Source organism: Rhea pennata, chromosome 6, assembly GCF_028389875.1.
Source record: "Rhea pennata isolate bPtePen1 chromosome 6, bPtePen1.pri, whole genome shotgun sequence".
Classification (NCBI taxonomy): Eukaryota; Metazoa; Chordata; class Aves; order Rheiformes; family Rheidae; genus Rhea; species Rhea pennata.
Window position 1 is genome coordinate 12253883 of NC_084668.1, and position 21398 is coordinate 12275280.

Here is a 21398-nt window from a genome sequence, read left to right on the forward strand (position 1 = left end):
TTTGAAACATTTTTTGAGAGATCAGAATCAGTTCTTTTTCACCCCTTTATGAACCAACTGAGTTGTTCCTGTGAGCAAATTGCTCTACATGCTTTTCCACATTTTCTCTACTCTGGAGGAAAGCATAATGCTGTGATACGTCATAGGATACCTCTACAAGGTACACTGGTACCACAGTGATTAATATGATATAACAAACAAGATATATGCTATAGTATATTTTACATGCATCCGGTGTATATAGATATCCTTGTGAAATGCATATATTTTCTGAAAAAGGATATCTGCTCTATGTTAGAGCAAAGTGAATATAAGAATGAGTGTGTTTTATCTAAGGAGATATTTATAAATTGAAGTGGAAGATGTTTAATATGAAAACTTCTGTTTAAGAAGATAACCTCTTTTCCTGCTTCCTTTAAAAATAGATGAAGTCCTGCACTACATCTGTAGTCATCATCATGCCTAAATAGTTTCTTACTACTTGTTTGTTTCAGTACATGGGACCAGTTGGTTAAAGGAACAGTCATTATAGACAGGTAATAACTCTTCAGAGACTACAAAACCCATTTGTCTTTTGTCTCATTCAAGGCGCATCCACATAACAAAAGCAACTCTAAACTATCTAAATGGAGACTATGAGGTGGAGCTAGGCTTTGGTGGGGAACGCAATGCTTATCTGAAAGAGCACAGTATCGAGACCTTCTTGATTGTACGGTGCAGCCAGAAACGGGTAAGATCAAACAAACTAATGCAAGTTTTAGACACCTTTAATAGCTGAATGCCCTGTAGCACATCAAAGCAGAGTGAACACTGGTCTTTTTATATGAATGAGGACTGTTTCTCTGCAGGGCTGTTGACCAGCTGGCCTCCAGTGACAAAAATTCCTGTTTCACTTTCCTGCTCCTGAAATTCCACATGCATAGAAGGGGACAGAGCCACCTTATTCACAAAGTTTCTGTGCAAAGCACTTCCTAGTTCTATCAAAGAATCTGTCCTCAGTTGTTTTCAAAATCATTGTGAGAATGTTGTTAATACAGATATGTTTTTTTTCAATTAAATATAATATTTGTGCAAGTTAGGCTGTAATATGAAGCAATAGATTGAAAACACAAAGATCTCTATAGTATCAGAGTACAGATGGAGGTGCTTTTGCCCACATGCTCACCATGTTGCCTCGAATATAAAGCTTCCCCCTTTAGGGCAGTTCTTACCATCATTTTTCAAGGTCTGTTTCTGATGATGGGAAGATTTGGCCCACTGTAATGATGAATGACCACTATGGCAATGGGATGAGATCATACTCATCAGTATGAAATGAGTCAAGCTGTACAGAATAAGACTACTAGGGCACTACTGATTTGAACTTGAGTCAAGTCAAACTCAAGTGGACTTCAGTTGATAAATCTTATTTTTGAGGTGAAACTGCCAGTAACACAAAATGGGCTTACTAGTTTGTATTCTTTCAAATAATGATAGACCATAAGACCAGAAAATGACCCTTTTGATCATCTAGTTGAGCCTACCCAGTAATGTTTCTGTAAGGCGTTTGTGCAACATAGACACTGCATTGTCATTCAAAGTACTGGCAAGCATATAAAGATTGGCCTGAATTGAAAAAGCATTTCAAGTATTTTTGAATATAAAAACAACTAAACCTTCCCATAGCCATAAATATGGCTACCACAAGATTAAATGTTTGTGATGTGTTCCAATAGCATGGTTACTATGAATAACTGTAACGTCTATATAGAAATTGTTTGCTACCATTTCCTCATTTCCAGAGAGAATGAAAGCCTCAAATCTTCTTAATGGCTATTGTGTGAAAATCTCTAAGAAAATCCCTTATCATCTGTTGAAGAGGCTGATGTTTTGTTTTTTTGTCTGCTCATCAGATAAATCTCGTTAACAATTGTCAATCTTCAAAAGAGGATTGGGCTTGCAGTGCAAGATTATTGTTTCCTGAGCATCGCTGCCTGTCAGTGGGCCAGCTGATGTTTGTACCTAAAACACTTCTTCATTGCTGGGTACATTTAGAAACATAAAGCAAAATAGCCGTATGGTCAGGGCCTATCTTCAGAGATGGAGAAGCTATGTTGACTTGTTGAATCAGGAGCATGCACTTGCCTGTCCTTACGGAGAACTGAAGGTCTCTCTTGAGAGAAAAGGAGAACGCTACAGTAGACGTCAGGATTCTGCTCCCTGTGTAAACAAAACACTTGAAAACAGAGACCTAGAGCACTTGAGACATGATGTATTTTTTAAAACACAAGGCTGTCTTGTGATTAGGAGACTGGACAGAGACTCAGGAGAGATCTGGATCCCATTCCAGATTTTGATTTTGGGGAACTCACGTCTTTATGCCTTGACCCTCCACGTGTAAAATAAAATGTTCTCTTCCTTCATTCTTTCACTAATATATTTAATACAGCTTTGTTACACAATGTGGCCCTTAACTGCAATCTCTTGGCACTGCTATAATGCTACTCTAGCATGCCGCATCCCAGAGTAAATAATAACTGAGACACACCTGGCTTGGGTAGTTATTACGCTAAAGAAATTGCTATCCAAGGTCATGGATATTAGTGTTTAGAGTTTGATTAACTCATGGTTTGCCTATTCTACTGCTCCACCTTTTTGCTTCGATTGCCATTTTCTATCCCTTTGTGAATAGCTTGAAGTTCTCTTCCTATTTAAAAACTTATTTTAATATAATAGGAAGCTCAGAAGTAAGAAAAGCTTTCTCCTGTAGCCAGCAGTCTCCCTTGAATATTTTGCTAGATGCTAGGGAAAGTTCTAGCACTTCACTTTTTCCTTCCATTTCTTCTTGATTTTAATGACTTTCTTGTGATGTGTTTAGCCAGGTTTTCGTTTGAGTCTGTTCCAGTAAAGGCCATAAAATGTTCACCTAACTTAGTAATGGGTTCCTGTGAGTCGTGTCTGGGTTCCTGCTATCCTTATACACAGGTCCCGGGATTCACATAAGGGAGCTCGGTGTACCTGCCAACATGATCTGGGCTAGTGGCAGCTCTTCTGTTGGAGAAAGCATAAATCATCTCTTAGTTGTTTTCTTCTTGGGTCCAGAAAATGGGAGGTTTAAATTTTCCTGCAGCTTGTGCTTGTTCTATTCACATACCTCCAGCTTTGATCAACTGGTTATTTTTCTGAATGGAAAGGGGTTTTTTAAATCTTGGCCCTTCCCAGTGTTCGTTATATCAGTGAGAATGGGTTTTGGTGGGTACTTTGGTAGATGATTTTCAATCGGATTCTGATTTCTACATGATAAAGATACTTTAACACTTGCTTTGCTCAGGCTGCCAGTTGCCGTTCTGTTCCCTTCAGTGTCTATGCATTTCATGCAGAGACTAACAGGACTTGTTCCTCTTTAGCTGATTAGTTAACGGATCTGCTTTCAACTTCCAGACGATATTATTAGTTCTTCAGTTCAAGCAATACAAGCTCATGCTCGAGGGTCTTGTATTAAAATCCTGCTGTTAGCTCAAGTGCGATAAGTTACATCTGCGTCGTGCTATGCAATTCTGATGCCTTTTCAGCAAGCACAAGCTGCTTAGCTGCAACTGGAGTTGAGATAGTGCTTTCATCTTAAGTAGCTGTGACTTCCTGAAACACTGACCTTTTGGAGCTCTTATTTCTTGTGCTTGGTCTCTGCATTTGGTAGAATTTGAATTTCAAACAGATCTTACATCTGCACGTTCTGATAGAAACAGTCAGTGGGGAAATATTCTTACTGACTTCAGCAGATGGATGTTCATACCTTAAGTCAGCCATGAATGGGGCAGTGGATGTTTTAAATATATAGACCACCAGATTTTTTCGTATTTCTTCCCTTTATAAGTAATTTCCATTGAAAAGCTCAATGAACTCAAATAATTATTAATATGCATGTAAAGAAATGAGTTTAAAGAATAAGAAATAATGGAAGAAGAAATTCAGTTTAATTAAAGGTGTGTGTTAGAAGATCTAAATCACATTGAGGATAATTTGCATTATCCCAATAGTTGACCTAATTAACTGTTTGCCTGAGCTATTCTTCAGTTCATGTAGGAATATCAGGTCCATCAGTCCCATAGCCATCGAAACACACCAATATCAGTACAAACGAATGCATAAAATGTAACAGCATGTGCTGTCATACCCTTTCTGCTTACTGTTGCTATAGGAATCGTAACTTTGAATTTCCTTTTTTGTTTACTTGACTTTTTCAGCCATTAAATGAATTCATCGTGTTAATGCCATTTCTTTGGCACGGAGTAAATGGGAGGAATGTTTATCTAATATTTTTGTTCCTGGAACTCTTATGTGTTTCAGACTTGCTGCTTCTTTGGAAATAACTTTTTTTCCTTCTTAAAGATGCTGTTAACTAAAATATATTTAGTCGAATTTCAGGGGAAAAAATAGCTGAATTTTGGTCAGTCTTTAAAATAACATCTCCAGAGCTGAAAACAAAGCCCTGGCTTACTTTCTGACACACAGAAAGATCTTTTTCTGTTGAAAGAGAATGAACAGTAGAAGTACAAAATCTGCTTTGTTTAGATTTCTCTCTCCTCATCTTTCTCCCTCCGAAACTTACTTTTTACCTTTCTATTTGCATTTTCCTCTGATGCTGCTGCACTTATGAATAAGCACTTGCTTGTATAAAATTCTTCTGAAATCATCTAGAGAAGTGCAGGAGTCACTTCATTATTCCAGTGCTATATTCCCTCAAATAAAAGCTGAGGGTCTTTTTCTGAAAGCACAGGTCCGACGGTGCAAATTTGTTTTTCTTGCATTTGTTCTCACTTTCTTAAACTAAGTTTATAAGGAGATAATTAAAAACATAAAATGGTCTTAACTATGCAGGTTCCAAGCATTTCATTGCGATGTAAAGCTACATGTTTGTGGATATCACTTATAAGTCAGTACTATCTTTTACCTTGCTGTTCGTCAAAGCATGCAAGAAATGTGAAGCTATATATGAGGTACAATGAAGTCAAGAACATGGAACTGAAAAGAATCTCTAGGGCCAGCAAATGCACATCAGTGCTCTTGAAGGCAGTAAGCACCTCAGATAATTCTTGTCATAAGCTTAGCAGGCTCCACCATAAAGGTCTGTTCAATCTTTTACTGTGGTTTGTTTGCTCCCATTAACACTATCAGAGGGCTCCTCTAGGATGTGATTGCTCTGGTGTCTGAGAACATCCTTTAATTTTCAATTTATATTTATTCATCTCCAACCTTCACCTGTTGTTTTGTGTCAAAGTTTTCTTGAGCTTAAAATCATCCTTTTATGGCGCTTCTTTCCTAAAACTATTCTTTCACAGACTTCAGTTGTATACCTTCTCAACCTTTTTTTCTTCCTCTTCTAATCTTTTTTCACAATGAAAGCTGTTTATTTTCCTGGTCATCAAAGGAAACCCTTATCTTTTGCATAGCTGCATTACCTTGGTGTCTCAGTTATTCCATGATGAACTAATATGATAACTGGTAACCAAGTGAAGGTTTTACTGTAGTCTTTAAATGAATGACCGTGCTTTTTCTACACTTGAATGTCTTAGGTGCCATTTCTATTGTTTCAGTCCTCAAGTATCCAGTGCTGTCTAATCCTGCTTTTTCTTATGTATCAAATTCTACCTCTGCTTCTCTCAGTAGCAAAGTCCATTACTAATTCACTTTGTGGCAGATGGGATGAGGAAAAAACTAAACAAAGTCTGCCCTAAGACTGATCCTTGAGTAACTCTACTATCAACTTTCGTCCAGCCTGATACTTCCTCATTCAAAACTACCTCTTGCCATTTCCACTATAAACCAGGTCTTTGCCCAATGTTTTTTCCCCATCTGTGTTATCCACTGATCTCTAGTGCGGCACTCTGTCAAATGTTCTGTGGAAAAATCAAGGCCAGTGAGCTACTGTACTTCTGCCATTTAGAAAATCTTGGATGCTCTTCAGGCTGTTAATCCAAGTCTACCATTTGCAGTTCTGTGTCACGATCTCTAACTAAATAGTTATTAAAAGTGTCTGTTACCAGAACTGAAACTGCATTTGGCAGTTGTGCAGAGATCTGGGAAGGAGGTTGTCCTATTTATTTTAGCGCATTACACTTCAGTTTTGCTTCCATCTTAGCCATATTTTCCATTTCATAACACTGTTCCTATGATCCCTCTTCTCTTCTCCCTCTACTGTGGTGGTGGTGATCATCTGAAAAGAGAGGCAATCTGTTCCTTCAGTTCTAGATGGATGTAGCTTTTGTAATCTCCATTATCCTCATTTTATGGGGTGACTTCTGTCCTTATTCACAGTTTTATAAGTGAATTAGCATTTCAGCTATCTCAATCTGGAGACTCTTAATTTTTTTCATTTGTTTGGGATATATGTTCCTTTTGGGTTTAGTACCTGAGCATGGAAGAAACAAGAATTCTCCAAAGAGATATTTGCCCTTGCTCCATTGCTACCTTTGCATCTTCTTTCTCTATCTGGAAAGTCAGTGGTTCCAGACAGACAGAGAATTATTAGCTAGAATTGCTAAGATTATTACTACTTATTACTTACTTATTGATACCCAAACTTAACCCTAAGGCTTTCTAGTGGATTTTGCAGGAGAACTTCTTCATCCTTGTCTGAAGTCATTTTGACCCAATCTGGCTTTATTTTATTTATGTTATCCATTTTTTTTTTAATTTACCTTGCATCCTGTAGGGTTCCTAACACACAATACTGTACTGTGCCACCTCCAATTTTATATGTATCCTTCCGGAAAAAAATGCATTTTATTCAAACATCTGTCCCAGTCGTTACTGCTATTCTGTCACACCTGTATGTATCACAGCATTCAATTTAATTATCCTTTTAGTACCCAATAGTAAAAATGCTCATGTTGCCCGAGTTTGTATAGGAGCATGTCACCTGGGTGATTATTGAAAAGTTTCTGCTCTCTGAGATCAAGTGCTGCATTAATTAATTCCAGAAGCTTCGTGACTGCTCTTCTAATCTTCTAATTGATAAAAGCTTCACTTGGAGAACAGTGGAAAAGTACATCTTTGCAGGAGTGGGAAATCGATCTGTGTTTAAGGGGAATAGGACCTTAATAGCAAATTAGGTTTGCAATTAGTTTTATTCTCCTGAAAATTGTCAGAAAGCTGGGGAAAGGCTATGTGTTGAACACAAGTGGGAACTAAATGTGACTGTCAACAGATGAGCAATAATGCTGACTAAACACAGTGTGCTAACTGCACAAAGTAGGGAAACTGAAAAAATGTTTATTTACTGCAACTGAAACATATTAAAGAAAAATATGGGCGTTTCTTTTAACAATAGTAAGTACACAACAATTTCAGGAAGAATTGTTGATGGTGGCCTTAAAACAGCTCAACAAACGTTGGCTGAAAATCCTAGAAAAACAATTCTCATTCTTTTCTAAATAGTGTCCTGGAATTCCATCCAGCTGAAGAAACAGAACAGTCTTTAAATGTTGTGCATGTGAGTCTCCTAAAACTTCATCCGTCTAACGTGATGATTCCTAGATTTAACAAATTTAATCACAATTCAGGAAGGTTGTGTTCATGTAGATTTATGAAGGCAATGGTTTGCAACATGTATCATTGCAAGAAATGTCTTCATGTCCTATTAACATGTGGGTGACCACAGAGGACATCAAGACAATTTAAGGAATAATATATATAGCTGAATCAGAAATGTCTGATCCATGTTCAGATTTCACTGCTTTGTTGCACTTACAGTCATCACATACGTTGCAAAATCTTATCATACACTGTAAAAAAGTAACATGGGCATGCTTGATACAATCGATCAGCATAAGAAAATCCCAGCTATTTCTGCAGTTTTGCTGTAGTATTACTGTAGCTCAGGGTGTGGGAACCAGTGATGGGAACACAATAAAACCTCTGGGAATAAGATTTACAGTCTCTTTGCGAGTCCAGATTTGAAAAGTTCCCACACATCTTTTGGAGGTTAGCCATGTTAAATTTGAAAAACTCATTATGGTCAGAAAGCTCTGTACCTGCTCCTGTTGTTGGTAGTACCTATGATGATGAGGACTGAAAGGTATCATCTATTCCTCATGCTGTCCTTTAGCTAGGAAGAAGCAGAGCGAAGATCTTTCTAAATTCCATACAAAAGCCATAAATTTTTTAATTCTTTATTGTTAGCATTTTCATGATCTACTGAACAAATGATTTTCCAGAAAATAACTTGGTTTAACTTTTAAAAACATCAAGTTTTTTTAAAAAATGTTTTGAATGAGTGTTGATATATTAAAAACGAAGTCCCTTTGCTCAAGATAATATAGTAGCATACTATGTTATTTCAGAAAGCAAAAAACCCACTCCACCTATGTATATATTTTAATCTGGTTGGAAATAGTACTGAAACATGGTTCACAGTTCTGTATAAACCATTTAAAAGGGAAGAGGAAATACTGCTAGAGTTCATGTAGCCATGGATAATTTATGGTGCCTGATGTCATGGTTAGAAATATCTCAGAAGTGTGTGTTTACCCCTTTGTCCCAGCCTTACCTCAACCCAGAAGTGTCAATAAACATATTCCTATTGTATGAGGTGTTTTATTACCTTCTAATTTATCAAGTGATTGCCATGAAGCAGAAGTAATGTCTCAGAGTCACCCAGTGCTAGTTTTAACTAATTTTTGAAGCATGAAGATAGTTTACTTGCTGGCTGAGAGGGTTTAGTGCATCTGCTTGAAGCTGACATTAAAGCTTTTCTCAAGTTTCAACCAAATTTGCTAAGGTTGACTTCCTACTGGAATGTTTTTAGTCATGCGAGAAAATCTGTTGTATGTATCTTTTATCATCTGTTGAGGTAAAAGCATTTGTAGTGTAACCAAATAGCTTTGCTTTTATAGGTCTCCAGATTAGCTTTAGTATCTGGGTTTTTTGATTGCTACTGTAATAAAAATGGATGGATGGCATCGCTTTTAATACTGAGAAAAATGTATGTTTTCTTGTAGATAATGAATTGGTATTTATTACTAGTTTTCTAGCGTCATATGATATATATATAAAAAAAAGCTTAACTATGGAAAAGAGATTGCATCTAAAATGTTACAAATGACTTGAGAGACCATACTGTGCTGTGAGTTTTAAAAAACAAAACCTCAAACCAAATCAAATTTGAACATCAGCATTGCATCACATTTGTGTATTTTTAGAAATGTTTAAAGCGCAGCTCTCCTGGAGGTTATCCAGTGGCACTGTCATGACTGCTCATGTGAAATTCGTCTGGTGCCGAGGGGTTGAGTTCTCAGAGCTGGGGGATGATGAAGCAGTGGTGGGCTGGATGCAGGGAAGAGGCTGGCATGATAGGTGCTTGCGGTCCTGGGGGCACGCCGCGGAGGAGCACCCACCAGCCTTACCAGCAAGCATCCTGGGGAGCTGGCAGTTCCCTTGGGCTATTCCTTGGCGCTCTTTCACAGCTCAGGTGACTGTTAACTGTGCACTGACTTTCCTCAAAATCTCACAATTCCCTTCTCACTGGGTGGGAAAAGAGCTTCGTTGGTAGCCCAGGGCTGGGTGTCAACAGCTTATGGTCACGGGGCTGGTTGGGTGTCCAGCACTGGTCTCCTGTTGCGAGTGGCACCATGTCCCAAGCTCGAGGCTGGGAAGCCCTCAGGACTGCGCAGGAGGACAGCTGCTCCCTGCGTGGGGAGCGTGCAGTCTCGTGGGAAATGCTGTCATTGGAGCTGTCTCCTCTTTGCAAGGAAAGAGATGATGATTTCCCATGGTTGTCAGTCAGGCACTGAATTAGAAAGGCTTTTTTTCCTATTAAAAAAAAAAAAAAAGGAAAAAAAGATTAAAGCAGTATAACACTTGACAGTTAACTCTATGGTTACCATGGAAATACCACCAGGTATTTTGCAAGCTCCTGATGGGTACACGTTGCAGTGAGTAGCAGAGAATCAAAGTAAGTAGGTAGGGAAAGCAGACTCCTGGCAAAAATAGATGCAGACCAACCTATATTTTCATACAGGACTTAGAGCAAAAGTCTACTCAGTTTAAAACAAGTGATGCTTTCTTCTTAGATTACTCAGATGTCTTAACTCTTTCTGAAATTCAGAAACTGTTAACTGTTAACTATTATGTCTAACTTCTTCAGTACTTCCATGGAAGCAGGCAATCTCTTGAAAAAGGTTTGATCTCTCAAACTAATAAATAGCCAAGTTTTAGATATCAGCACTGTGCGATCCTTCAAGCTTTCCAAAGTTTGGCTCGCTTTCAGTAAGGATGCAGCAACTGCCGTCCTCTGCCTTTTAAATCAGCACAGTCAAATCACAGAGTCCTCATGGAGCAAACCTCTGGGTGTAGTCCATGCTAGAGAAGATCGAAGGGTTTCACTGTGTACAGCGAACTCCTGACTTTCTGTAGGAAACATTCCACATGGAAGACTTGCCCATCTTTTTTACTAGAGAATACATTCAAAGTAAGGAAGTAGCCAACCTATTTTGCAGCCTAATTACGTGTTGCACTTTTGGGTTTTTTTATAAACTGGGATGGAGCTTGAATAAAAGCTTTCAGTCAGATGCCATGCAAACTTTGCAGTAAGCTCAAGTTATAACCACAATTCAAAACCATCTCTAATAAGAAACCCAAAGACCCTGCCTGAAATTCAGGAACGTTGCTGCCAATGACAAAATCTGCGACTAGCATTAGTGGGGAGAGAGACAATTTTTTTCACACTCTTGCAGCATTGTTACCCTTAGCACTTGCACAGCAAAGTTGTTTGCAAGATCTGTGTTCTCTCCTTGTCTCCTCTGGAAAGATGTTCTGTTTTTGCAAGTGTGGAAAGTGACCTGCAGAGAAAGATGTTCTTTATTCCCATAGTTTCACAGTTCCTGTTCTTTAATTGGATCTTTCTGTATGTCATTTCATCCTTTGTGTTGTGTCACCTGCAGACACAACAATTTTCTTTTTATTTTCTGCATTATTGTTTCTTATCTGAAACGATTCAGTTTATTAAAAAAAAAAAAGGAGGAGGACATCTCTCAGTTTTGGAATGTTCTCTGTGTTTGCACAGGTTATGGTGGTTGTTCAGAACATGCAAATGAGTAAAATGGTGGGTGCCACTTAGAGGCAGTCTTCTAAAAATTTTTCCTGTGTAGATATGAAGAGAGAGAGCAGTGATCACTTTGGCCTTCTCCTGGTCAGCAGCCATTTGATAAAGTTCAGGAGATCAGAAATGAGAGGTGCTGGGAGAGTGACTAGCACATAAATGTTTCAAAACTGATTCTCCATTTCTTTCTTGCTTGTATTTCAGAAAGATGAGAAAGCCACAATAGCCAAGATGAACCGTCAGCGCACAAATTCCATCAGCCATAACCCACCGCACTGGGGTGTTGACCGGCCCTTCTACAACCACCTTGGAGCTCACCAGGTCTCTAAGGAGATGAAGAGAATGGTATTGGCTTGCTTTTATGGTCATTAATTACAGTTCATCTTAATACAGTGTTATATTCTCCCCCCTGCTTTGTCTGAAGGGTTTTGCAGCCTTGAGGGCATTTTCCAAATGGCAGTGGTATATTCTACTTCAACAACAGAAATAATAGCTGGTACATCTGGACATGAGTGTTCGTGTGATAAGGCCTGAGGTTGTTTGAAAGCAGAAGGGAGGCAGAATAGCACAAAGAAAGCTTTTTTGTCTGACTTGTCCTACGTTCTGAAAACTCATCCAGACTGGTCAAGAAGCCTTGATTATCTACAAAAACAGCTCAGTAAGCCTAGCATTCAAATAGCAGAAGACATATACAATTCAACTAGACCATAATGGACTTCAGCACCTGCAAAGATCTCTTATTTACATTGTAACAGCCAGATGCCATGCACCTTCTGTAAGCTACATGTCCATATATACTCGCAGGTGTCCAGAAATCCTTTAGGAAAATGGCAGCTCAGTCACATGAATTATGTGACATGCCACTGCATTTAACTCTCGATAACACGTTCTAAAGTATAAGGACTAATTGATCTAAGATAGAAAGTGTGTCTATTGCTTATATGAAGATGAAGAAAAGAGAGTTTCAGTTAGGCATTCTGTAATAATAATAATATTTATTATCTCTACAATAACTCAGATTGCTCTGTGAGCATTAGCTTGTTAATCTTTAGTCAAATTTCTAAACAAATGAATTCCCTTTAACATTCTGTATGTCAGGATAATTTAGGACAAAATTAAAATATATTTACCTTGGTCACACATGGGGATGTCTGTCGGATTGGTAATGTCATAACCGTTTGAGGATTGAGAATTGCATTCTGTTAGTTATTTTGCTTGCACAATATATAGCTGCATATCCAGCTTTAAATTCACTCACTGAATTTTCAAAATTTTTGTGTTCCCTCTGCAGTTCATTAGGGATGATTAAAAGTTGGAGTCCTCCTGCAGTTTATCACGCTATTTTGATATTTCATACACAGTCAGAAGTGGGTATTTCTTGCCCATTTTCTTGACCAATGTCAAGATTCTGCTCCAGTTTACCAAGGCCCTAGAGATATCCAAAGAACTTTTTGACTTGAGATTCACTTCCACAGTTTTGACAGTTTTCAGCATAGCTATAAGCCACTGCATATGGTGTCTTCTAATGGGAAATGCTGGCACATTTATTAATAGTTGGTGCTAATATTATTTAATCAAAGTATTTTTTACAATGCTAAGCTGAATTTCTTAATCTCCATAGCAATGCTTCTTTCCTTTCTCAGATCTTGAAATGAGGGTTTCTGACATAAGCACACAGATCTGTGGAAGTGTGCATTTTTTATGTGGGCTTTTCAATAGCGTGTACTTAATAGGCATGACATTATCAGGAGAGCCTAATCACACTAGCAGATAATTATAAGTTTCTTTGAATAGCTTTTAAGAGATTCTTGTATCCTCCTGTTCAGAAACAAGGTGTGAGCATGCCAAATGGTATTATGCTTCTTGGTGTTAATTACAGTTTGCTATGTCTGGCTGGTTATTCAGTTGGAAAAACATAATTATTTATCAAAATATCAAGCTAAGTTCTTAAAACTTTGCTGCCTATTGCTGGTAGGAGGAAAATATTCTCTTCTTTTCTTTTTTCTTTCCTTATCTTGAACCCTTTCTTGCAAAGGTATTTATCTTTTTATGGAACCAGCAGCTCAGAAAGTCTTTTCTGATCAGTAGACTTATGTACCTTTTTGTAGCAAGCTCTTGTTGGAGAGGATGGTGTGGTCTATGTTGAATGAGTCAGACTTCTTTCTGAAGACCAATTTGAACCTCATTTAGATATAATATTACTTTTTTTATTGTTCTTTGTGTACCTTTTTAAAATCTTTAAGTTTTCAGTATTTCCTCCTGATGCATCTTTGAGATGCTTGTGGTCAAAGCTAAAACATGCTGCTCTCCATGTGATAGAGACCATTTTAACATCTGCTAGGTGGATATTTTATTGAATAGATCATAGGAGCAATTTCTCTTTCTTAGTTCTCAGCTCTTTCTCTGTTTTTGGACTAATTAAGTGCTGATTATGCATTTCCTTGCACCACCTGGCCTTGCATAGTATGAATGTATTTATACATACTCTCTTGCATTGTGTTACATGGTTTCTCTGTGTGCTTAAACTTGCCTGTACATGTACACTGTCTACAGACTGCCTGCTTAGAAATACCAAATACAAACCAACAACATGGGAGCAGAACTACAAAGACTTTTTCAGCACTCCTCTGGGATGGCACATCATTGATCTTGATAAGCAGCCCCAGCTTTCAAAGCTCCTGAAAATGTGCGCTTTGTTTCACTTCGCCCACCTTTTCCCAGCTCTCCTATATGCAATTATATGTAGCCTTTTCTATTGGGAACTGCAGACATTTAAGGTTGGATTAGTCCAAGAAGTATACCAAAGGCAAGCAGTGCAACTTTGATTTTCTCTTTAAAATCTGAAGCTCCTTAGGCTTCTAATTTCAAAATGGGAATTTATAAAGGTAATCATCAGATAGTATTGTGTCAGGAGCAGGGAGATGTTACAGTGAGGTGCAGTTACAATGTGTTGATAAGTGTGTGTAAATACATTTATGTGTACAGGGTAAATATTTTCTGGTGCTACTGAGAATTTCCCAAGAGAGAGTATTAAAGTTCCCAGTATTGCATTTTTGGGAGGGAACTATTATATCTGATAGAAAAGAGAGATTTTTAGTGATTTTTTTCTTTCCTTTGAATACTGACACTGATAGCTGTCTCTACTCTGAGGTTTGAAATATGGTAGCAGTAGTCCTGTGTGAGATGGATTAGTATCAAAGGTGCCCATATACTCCTCTCTCACTCCATTTTTCATGGCATTTGAACACGCTGACATGTCTGAGTGCATCGGCACTGCGTTGTGCCGAAGTGCTGGTGCAGCTGGCCTTGTCCGGGCAGGCAGCCCTCCCAGCAGGAGATGGAGACCCTGGGCCCTTGCTTCTTTTAGTCTTGTGGCCTGGGCTTAACCTCTGCTGGGTCCAGCTGACTTTACACAATACTTCTGGGTTAGGTTCATATTGTTCACCAAGAGACTCAGAAGTTTATTCAGGCACTTGCATATGCATATAAATAACGCAAAATATTGCAAGTGTGTCCCTGTAGCAATAATCTAAAATGTCCTGGATAAATGGAGTTGTTTTTCTAGTCCTAAACTTCTTGCTAACTGCGGCTGGAGTTAGCTGAGATTACGACTGTGCCATCTCATCCTCTTTTGCCCAGCAGCCTCTCTGACTTCCTCCTGCGCTGCTCTACTTTCCAGCTCCTTCTTTTTCCCCTCGCATGCGTTACTGATGGACTTTCTTGCCATGCAAAGCCTCCCAGGAGACGGCGAGTGGGAAACACCGACACTGCTGTTGCTATTGCTGCCCTTTCCTCAGCCTTGCTTGGAGAAAGCTGACTCCAGGGACCTCGCTGAGTTGTGCTGCCATCTCAGGGGTTTCCCTAACTCTGCTCCCCCGTGCTGCCAGCTCCACCCCCCCCCCCCCCCCCCCCCCGCCTGTTACTTTAGAGGCTGAGGAAGAGCAGACACAAATGCCATGGGAAAGTAACCTCTGAGCTGGCAACTCTGCTCTGAGCCTTGCCCGTGGGTCTGTGTCACTGCACAGGGCGCTGTTTTCAGCATGAAACGTATGGAGTGGTTAAAAGGTTGCCGTACTCACTCTATGCAGGCCAAGCAAGCTGAGAGAGGAACCTGGACAAGAACAGCTTTGTGGCTATTTGCAGAATATGAAAAGAGCCAGAGAACAGCAGCAAAGCTACTTTCAGCTGCTTTCTCTTTTTATTGCTTTTATAGTACGTTTTCTTCTTTCCTAAACAAAAGCAGACAGTCCAGGACAAGTTACCGTCTGTATCTCTGTGGAAATGCAGACTTTCGTACTATTCGTGATGCACACAAAAGCACAGAGTTCCCACAAGTCTACATATGCCAGCCTTGTGTTCCCCGTTGTTTCTGAGGCCTGCATTTTAATTGCAAAAGGGTCAAAAATAAAACCGACTTGAAAGCATTCGTGAGTACAGGTATATTTATAGCTATAAGAATGTTTATACACTACAAAGAAATATTTCTGCTTTTCCCAGTATAGATCTCAGAGTGCTTTTATAAATATTCATAGAGTTTAGACTTCTGGAAATAATGGTTGTGCCTGTTTTCATCAGCAAAACAGGACTGCAGAAAGAATTAAAAAAAAATCTGAGGACTGAAACAGAGTATAAACTGAATGAGGTTTGTTGTAAACAACAATAAAAAAGGCAAATGTAGATACCTACCAAATTGCCAGGGCAGTTCTAGAGGATCAAATGATTCTCTTGCATCCTTTACCCTAGTCTGCATCAGCAAGGCCTTAGTTGCAAAACTATATCCAATTTGGGAGTACAATCCTTTAGGAGGACATGGATGAACTGAAGATAGTTCAGTAGAGAGAACTACAAATTGAGACAGTTTCAACAATGTGACTTGTGAGAAAAGGCTGAAGTATTGGGTTTGTTTAGTCTAGAAAAGAAAAAATTGAGCAAGAACAAAAGTCTTCCAATACTTTAAGAGTTCTAAGTACAGAAGAGAGTGATAAATCGTTCTCTATGTCTGCAAAGGACAGGATGAAAAATAATCATCTTAATTTGCTGCAAGAAATAGATAATTTCAGAAGAAACTTCCAGATGTAAGGAATAGGCTAAGTAAGGAGCTTATGTAATTCCTGATTTTACAGAAAATATTTTATTGATTTTGTTTCAAGGCTTTTCAGTCTGGAGGAAATGGCAAAATGTGCAAATATAAACACAATCCTGTAAAAAAAAAATCTGTATTATGAGAATTATAGGGAATAAAGAATATAAAATAGACTTACAGATATTATGAAGTTTTCAGTCTAGGCTGCACAGAACTTGGAGGTATTTTCTCATCTCTCTCTTCCCTTAGAGAAGGCCATACCTGCAGGCTATACCTGCAAATGCTCCTGACAGATATCTGTTCATCCCTTGTTTAAAAACCTCAAAGGATGGAAATCCCATGGCCTTGCTGGGTGTCCTCTTCAACTGTTTAATTATTTTTCCTGATGTTTAACTTCAATCTCCACCATTTCAATTTTAAAAGACAGTGCTACTTGAGCTGTTTCTAGTAGATAGAGAACAGTTTAATCTTCTCCTCTTTTATCTTTTATGCATTTATCTTTTATATATTTGAAGACTATTACTATGTCTTTGCTCAACTCTAGTTCCTTCATCAAGTTCCTCACATAGTTTGTGCTCTCCAGGTCTGTTGTTGTGGTTGTTCTCCTTGACACTTGGCACATTTTCGGTAAGAGGTAGTGTCCCACACTGAATGCACTGCTCCCCAGAGGATGTTGGTCATTGCCTGGGTCTTACAGCCAGAGCTCCTCTTGGTACGTCCCAGGATGAGGTTTGCCTGCTGTGCAGCAGCGTAGGAAAGTCCAGAATAAACCATGGAACTTGACTTGGGTCCATCATCTGCGATGGTCACACTAGTAGTACCAGACTGTCAGAATAATTGCCCATGTATTTTTTCCATTTGATTTTTATCTCAAAATTTGTCTAATCTTTTAGAAAGCGTCCATTTCAATACAGATCACCTGTCACAGTGAGCAGAAGTCAGCACTTCACCTGATCAGATGAGGCAATGCTCTGGGCAGGAGTGGTACTTGGAGAACTAAGATCTGATGCAGCTGAATGCAACCTGGTTTCTAGAAAAAGAAATGTTAGGTGTGTAATGGGATCTAGTCAGCTGTGCAAAGTCCTGGCCTTGTTTCTTAAGGCTACCGTAGCTCTTGCACTTACTTGGCGCTGGCTAGTAGGATTGAGCAGCCTGTTCCACTGATACGTAGCTTGGGAAAGGTTTGCTGTAGAAACAGGTAATTCTAAGTCTATATAACCAAACGTGAGCAAAGTTGCTACCATGATTATTGAGGCTTATAGATGCCTTTCTGCTGCTCTGGCAGGCTTTTATTTTTTTTATTTATTTATTTTTTATTTCTTTCTGCTACTAGAAAGGTCTAATATTAGGAAGTTTAGGAACAGAAAGAGGAAACCTTGAAGATCTGTAATACTGATTTCACTCTGACCATGTGTCTGTTGTGAGTCCAAGTACAATTTACTAAGCATTTAATCTGCAATGAAATCATGCATGAGGTTAATGTTAGTTACAAAGTAAAACTGAAATTAAACGAAATAGGATTTCTACACACAACTGCATGCAGATGTTAAAAATGTAAGACAAAGTTAAAAAATATATCCTGGAAATGGTTAGTGCAGTGAAGAATAAGCTTTTATTTCACATAGGCACTACCTGATTTGTTGTGTGTTCTGTGTTGTTTATGGCTGTGTGCACAGTGTGGTACGCTGTACTTGATTGTTTGGTGTTTACTTTCCAATGAAACAAAACTCATCTACAAGCCTGGTCATTCAACCATAAAGTATAGTACTTTTACCATTCACTCTGTTTAAAATCAAACAGTTCTCTGCATGCTGTGTCTCACAAATACAGCTTATTCCCACCCTCTGTTGTCTCCAAGTTGCCCATACAGTAGATTTGCTTGTTACTCAGAAATCAAAACTGGGGAACACGTACTTCAAAGGAACAAGTGTGCCAACAAAACTGACTAAACACTAGAAATAATTAAAAATTTGAAATAAAACTCAGTGGGGCAAGTTTTTCTCAGACAGTAGTGCAGCCCCATCTAAAGGAAATGGCTTGTACTCTGTGAATGAGGCACGGAAGGGTTCACGTTCCTTCTAAAGGTTTTCATTTAACTTGAGGTCACCATTATCCTCTTTTCCAGCAATCATCTACTAAATCTGGTAATAGCAACAGTGACGTAAGTGGAGTTGGACAGAGGCACCCAGTGGATAAGAATTTGACCCACTGTTTTTTTTTTATTATTATTTATTTATTTATTGCTGCTGTTGTGGTATTGAGAATCCCCTGAACGCTTGCTTGCTTAATCAAGTAGGGAGAAACCTTCAAGCAATCCATTTTACTATAATCTCCCTGTATTGCTATAAACTTGGGAGGAAACTGTTAATCTAATCTGGGTTTTATATTGTCAAGTTGTTTTAGATAGCCCTCCAGCAGTGAGGGGAGGAATCCTATCCTCCAGTTATGCTATATAATTGCTTTGGTGCTTCTGCAAAGAGGATTTGCCGGACGCAAATGTTCTGTGTTATCTCACTTAAAGGAGTGGGACCCGTATAAAATACTGTACATTGCTGGAGTTGTCAGAGGCTTCATACAGCTTTATTTCCTCATCTGCAAACTTAAAGTTTATTCTAGTTGATCAGGGCTTGCAATCATCCTTGATTAAATTCTTTAAAACAGGAATAACAGTCAGCACTTGTGTGCCTAGCTAATATGCAACAGCTGATCTACAGCTGCTTTTGTGAAACTTAGTGTTGAATATTTGCTTGGAAAGTTTGCATTGATAATTCTTCCACCATTCTCAAATATGCCCCATTCTCAAATATGCCATAGTTATAGAATAAAAGGGAGATCCTCTTGAGACATTACTAAGTGTCAGACAGTCTTCAAATGGGACTAAATAAAGCCTACAGAAATAAAGATATTGATTACTGTACTTCCTGTGGTGTCAATGGCAGCTTTGCACAGGTGGACACCAGAGAGGAAATTGTGGCATTTACCAGAATAATTCCCAAAGCTTTCTAAAGTGCGCAGTAAATTTTAATGATAAAAAGATGCAGTTCTGAAGGCTTGGGTTTGATTTTTCAGAGATGGTGAGCAGCTATAGCTAGCACCAGTGAGAGATTTTGATTAAGACTGGTTAGGTTTGCATTCAGGCTATCTGCATCAGTGATTTAGGCATTCTGATTCAGAGGCCTTTTGACAGTAATTTTTCTAAAATTTTTGTTGTTTTTATCATCAGTTGGAGTGTAGAGATGAAAGGACAAAGGAGGGCCAGGGAGTGATACAGAGCATTTCTAGGACTACCTATTTTTAGGTCTTTTCTGTTTTGCAAGGTCAGTTTTGGTAACTACTAACAAGTGAGGCACAAAAAACCCCATAAAATTTCACTAGTAAATGTGACCTTTCAACTGTAGAAATTTGGATTCAGAGTTCAGACAAAACTGGGAAGTGTATGCAGCCTGCACTTACCAGAGGTGTAGGTTCAGACCCAGAACTTTATTAGGGTTAAGGAGGAAATACCTATTTCAAAAGCAACAACTTCTGCTCTGCAGAGTATAAAGCAAGCATATTCATGAGCTTGGCCATATCCATTCTGCTCATTAGGGGCTATCTACTAAATCCTTTTTAGTAGAACAAAGCAGTGTGTGGTGCAGAGGGATGAAAGTCAATTTATCAAATGGGGTGGGATGCAGAAAGAGGGAGCACTTCAGTTTTTCTTTAGCTGGTTAGCATATGCTGCAGCTATAACAGACACACTCACACAATTCATTTCATAAGCTAGTTTTATGCCAGATTCTTGTTCTGCACTTAGATGCTTGTTAAATATCCTGTACATGCCCTTTTTTCTGAGCTCTGTTATAAAAATTGTGCTATTTCTGGCTTGGGTGCTTTAAAGTCCTTCAGGTTTGTTTCTGCTCTTACACCTAACATTTATCTTCATAGCCTTGCTTCGTTGACCACAGGGACAAAGACAGAATGTATAACACTACTTAAAACAGGTGAATAATCAGTTATGCAGTGAGGTCACACCAAGTTTGTTTTTAACTACATCTGCTCTCTGCCCATCAGTCTCCCGCTCTCTTTTCCATGGTCCCTGTATCTGTGAAACACCTTTGCTTTGCAAGTTGGTCTTGCCTCTTATAAACGTGATATTGTCCCTGCCCTTCTTGACCCTAAGTCTAAGATCTTTTGATCTCTCCCTTAATACCAGTTAAGTCACTTTTCAGCTTTGTTCTGGAGGTGAGCAAAGGCACGTGAAATGAGTTTCTTTGTCATCTTTACCCTTACAATCTTTGCTGGAGTTGCCAATGAAGTTTTAAGGCAGAATCCATGCTTTCCAACTGTGGAAGGTCATAGAGCTCATCAGCCCCTCTGCAGTCTTATTTCTGGAGCTAAATGAGAGGGTTAAAAGGGAGATAGATGTAAAGCCTGTTCAACTTTTCTTTGCATAGTTACAGTATCTTAATGATTGCAGCAGATGTTCTCAAAGTTGGAATTATTCTTTCTAATGGTTCTTGATTTGAAGCATTATGGTATGGCAGTCATCTTGTCATAGCTTTGACAAACAGTCTATCATTCTATTTAAGGAATCTCTTAATCTTTAAAGAAAGGGGCTTAGTTAATTTAGAAGTCAAGCAGAGAGATGGCAGTCATATGAGCTCTTAGCACAATAGATGCTCATAAAACATCCCCCATAAAATTATAAGCTTTTGGGACAGATGCAGTAATGTAACATTCCCTCTTTTTTTCTCCTTCACATGTCTACCTCCACTGAGGATGGTTATTAAAAGTAAATGCTCAGAGCCGGCTGACCTATCGTAACAATATGTTTTTTTAAAAATCTCATTGATATAGAAACGAAGAAAAAGCAGGACTGTTATTTGGTAGGTACTATTGCCTTTCAGAGAGTCGATTCAGCTAAGTTTGGGTTAATATTCCTGAAGTCAGAGAGACACCTGTCTTGATCTCAGAGCAATTATTAAATGATGTAACTTTTACATTTGCAGTCAGGTGGCAGAATAATGCAGCCTCCTGGGGGAAGGGGTAAAAATTTCAGTATTGGAGAGATTTAAAATGAGATTGACTGAAAACTGCATGAGATCCTATATGCAACAGCCCATTAGTAATACACTGTAATAAGAGCCTTCTTATGCCTTATGTCTCCTTCTAGAGAAAATGAATTTTGGCCTTAATAAGGGCTACTTCATCACCATGGTTGTGGAGCTGTTCTGGAGCACATGTGAACTCCTATCT

General features: G+C 38.7%; 1 protein-coding gene across 1 annotated transcript in view; it reads left to right on the plus strand.

Moving 5' to 3' along the window:
- The window catches only part of ADCY5 (adenylate cyclase 5), a 222248-nt gene that overhangs the window by 163603 nt on the left and 37247 nt on the right, over positions 1 to 21398 (plus strand). The window contains exons 7-8 of the mRNA XM_062578953.1: positions 589 to 730; positions 11282 to 11422. Of these exons, the coding sequence (XP_062434937.1) occupies positions 589 to 730; positions 11282 to 11422 (283 nt within the window). The remainder of the gene's footprint in view (positions 1 to 588; positions 731 to 11281; positions 11423 to 21398) is intronic.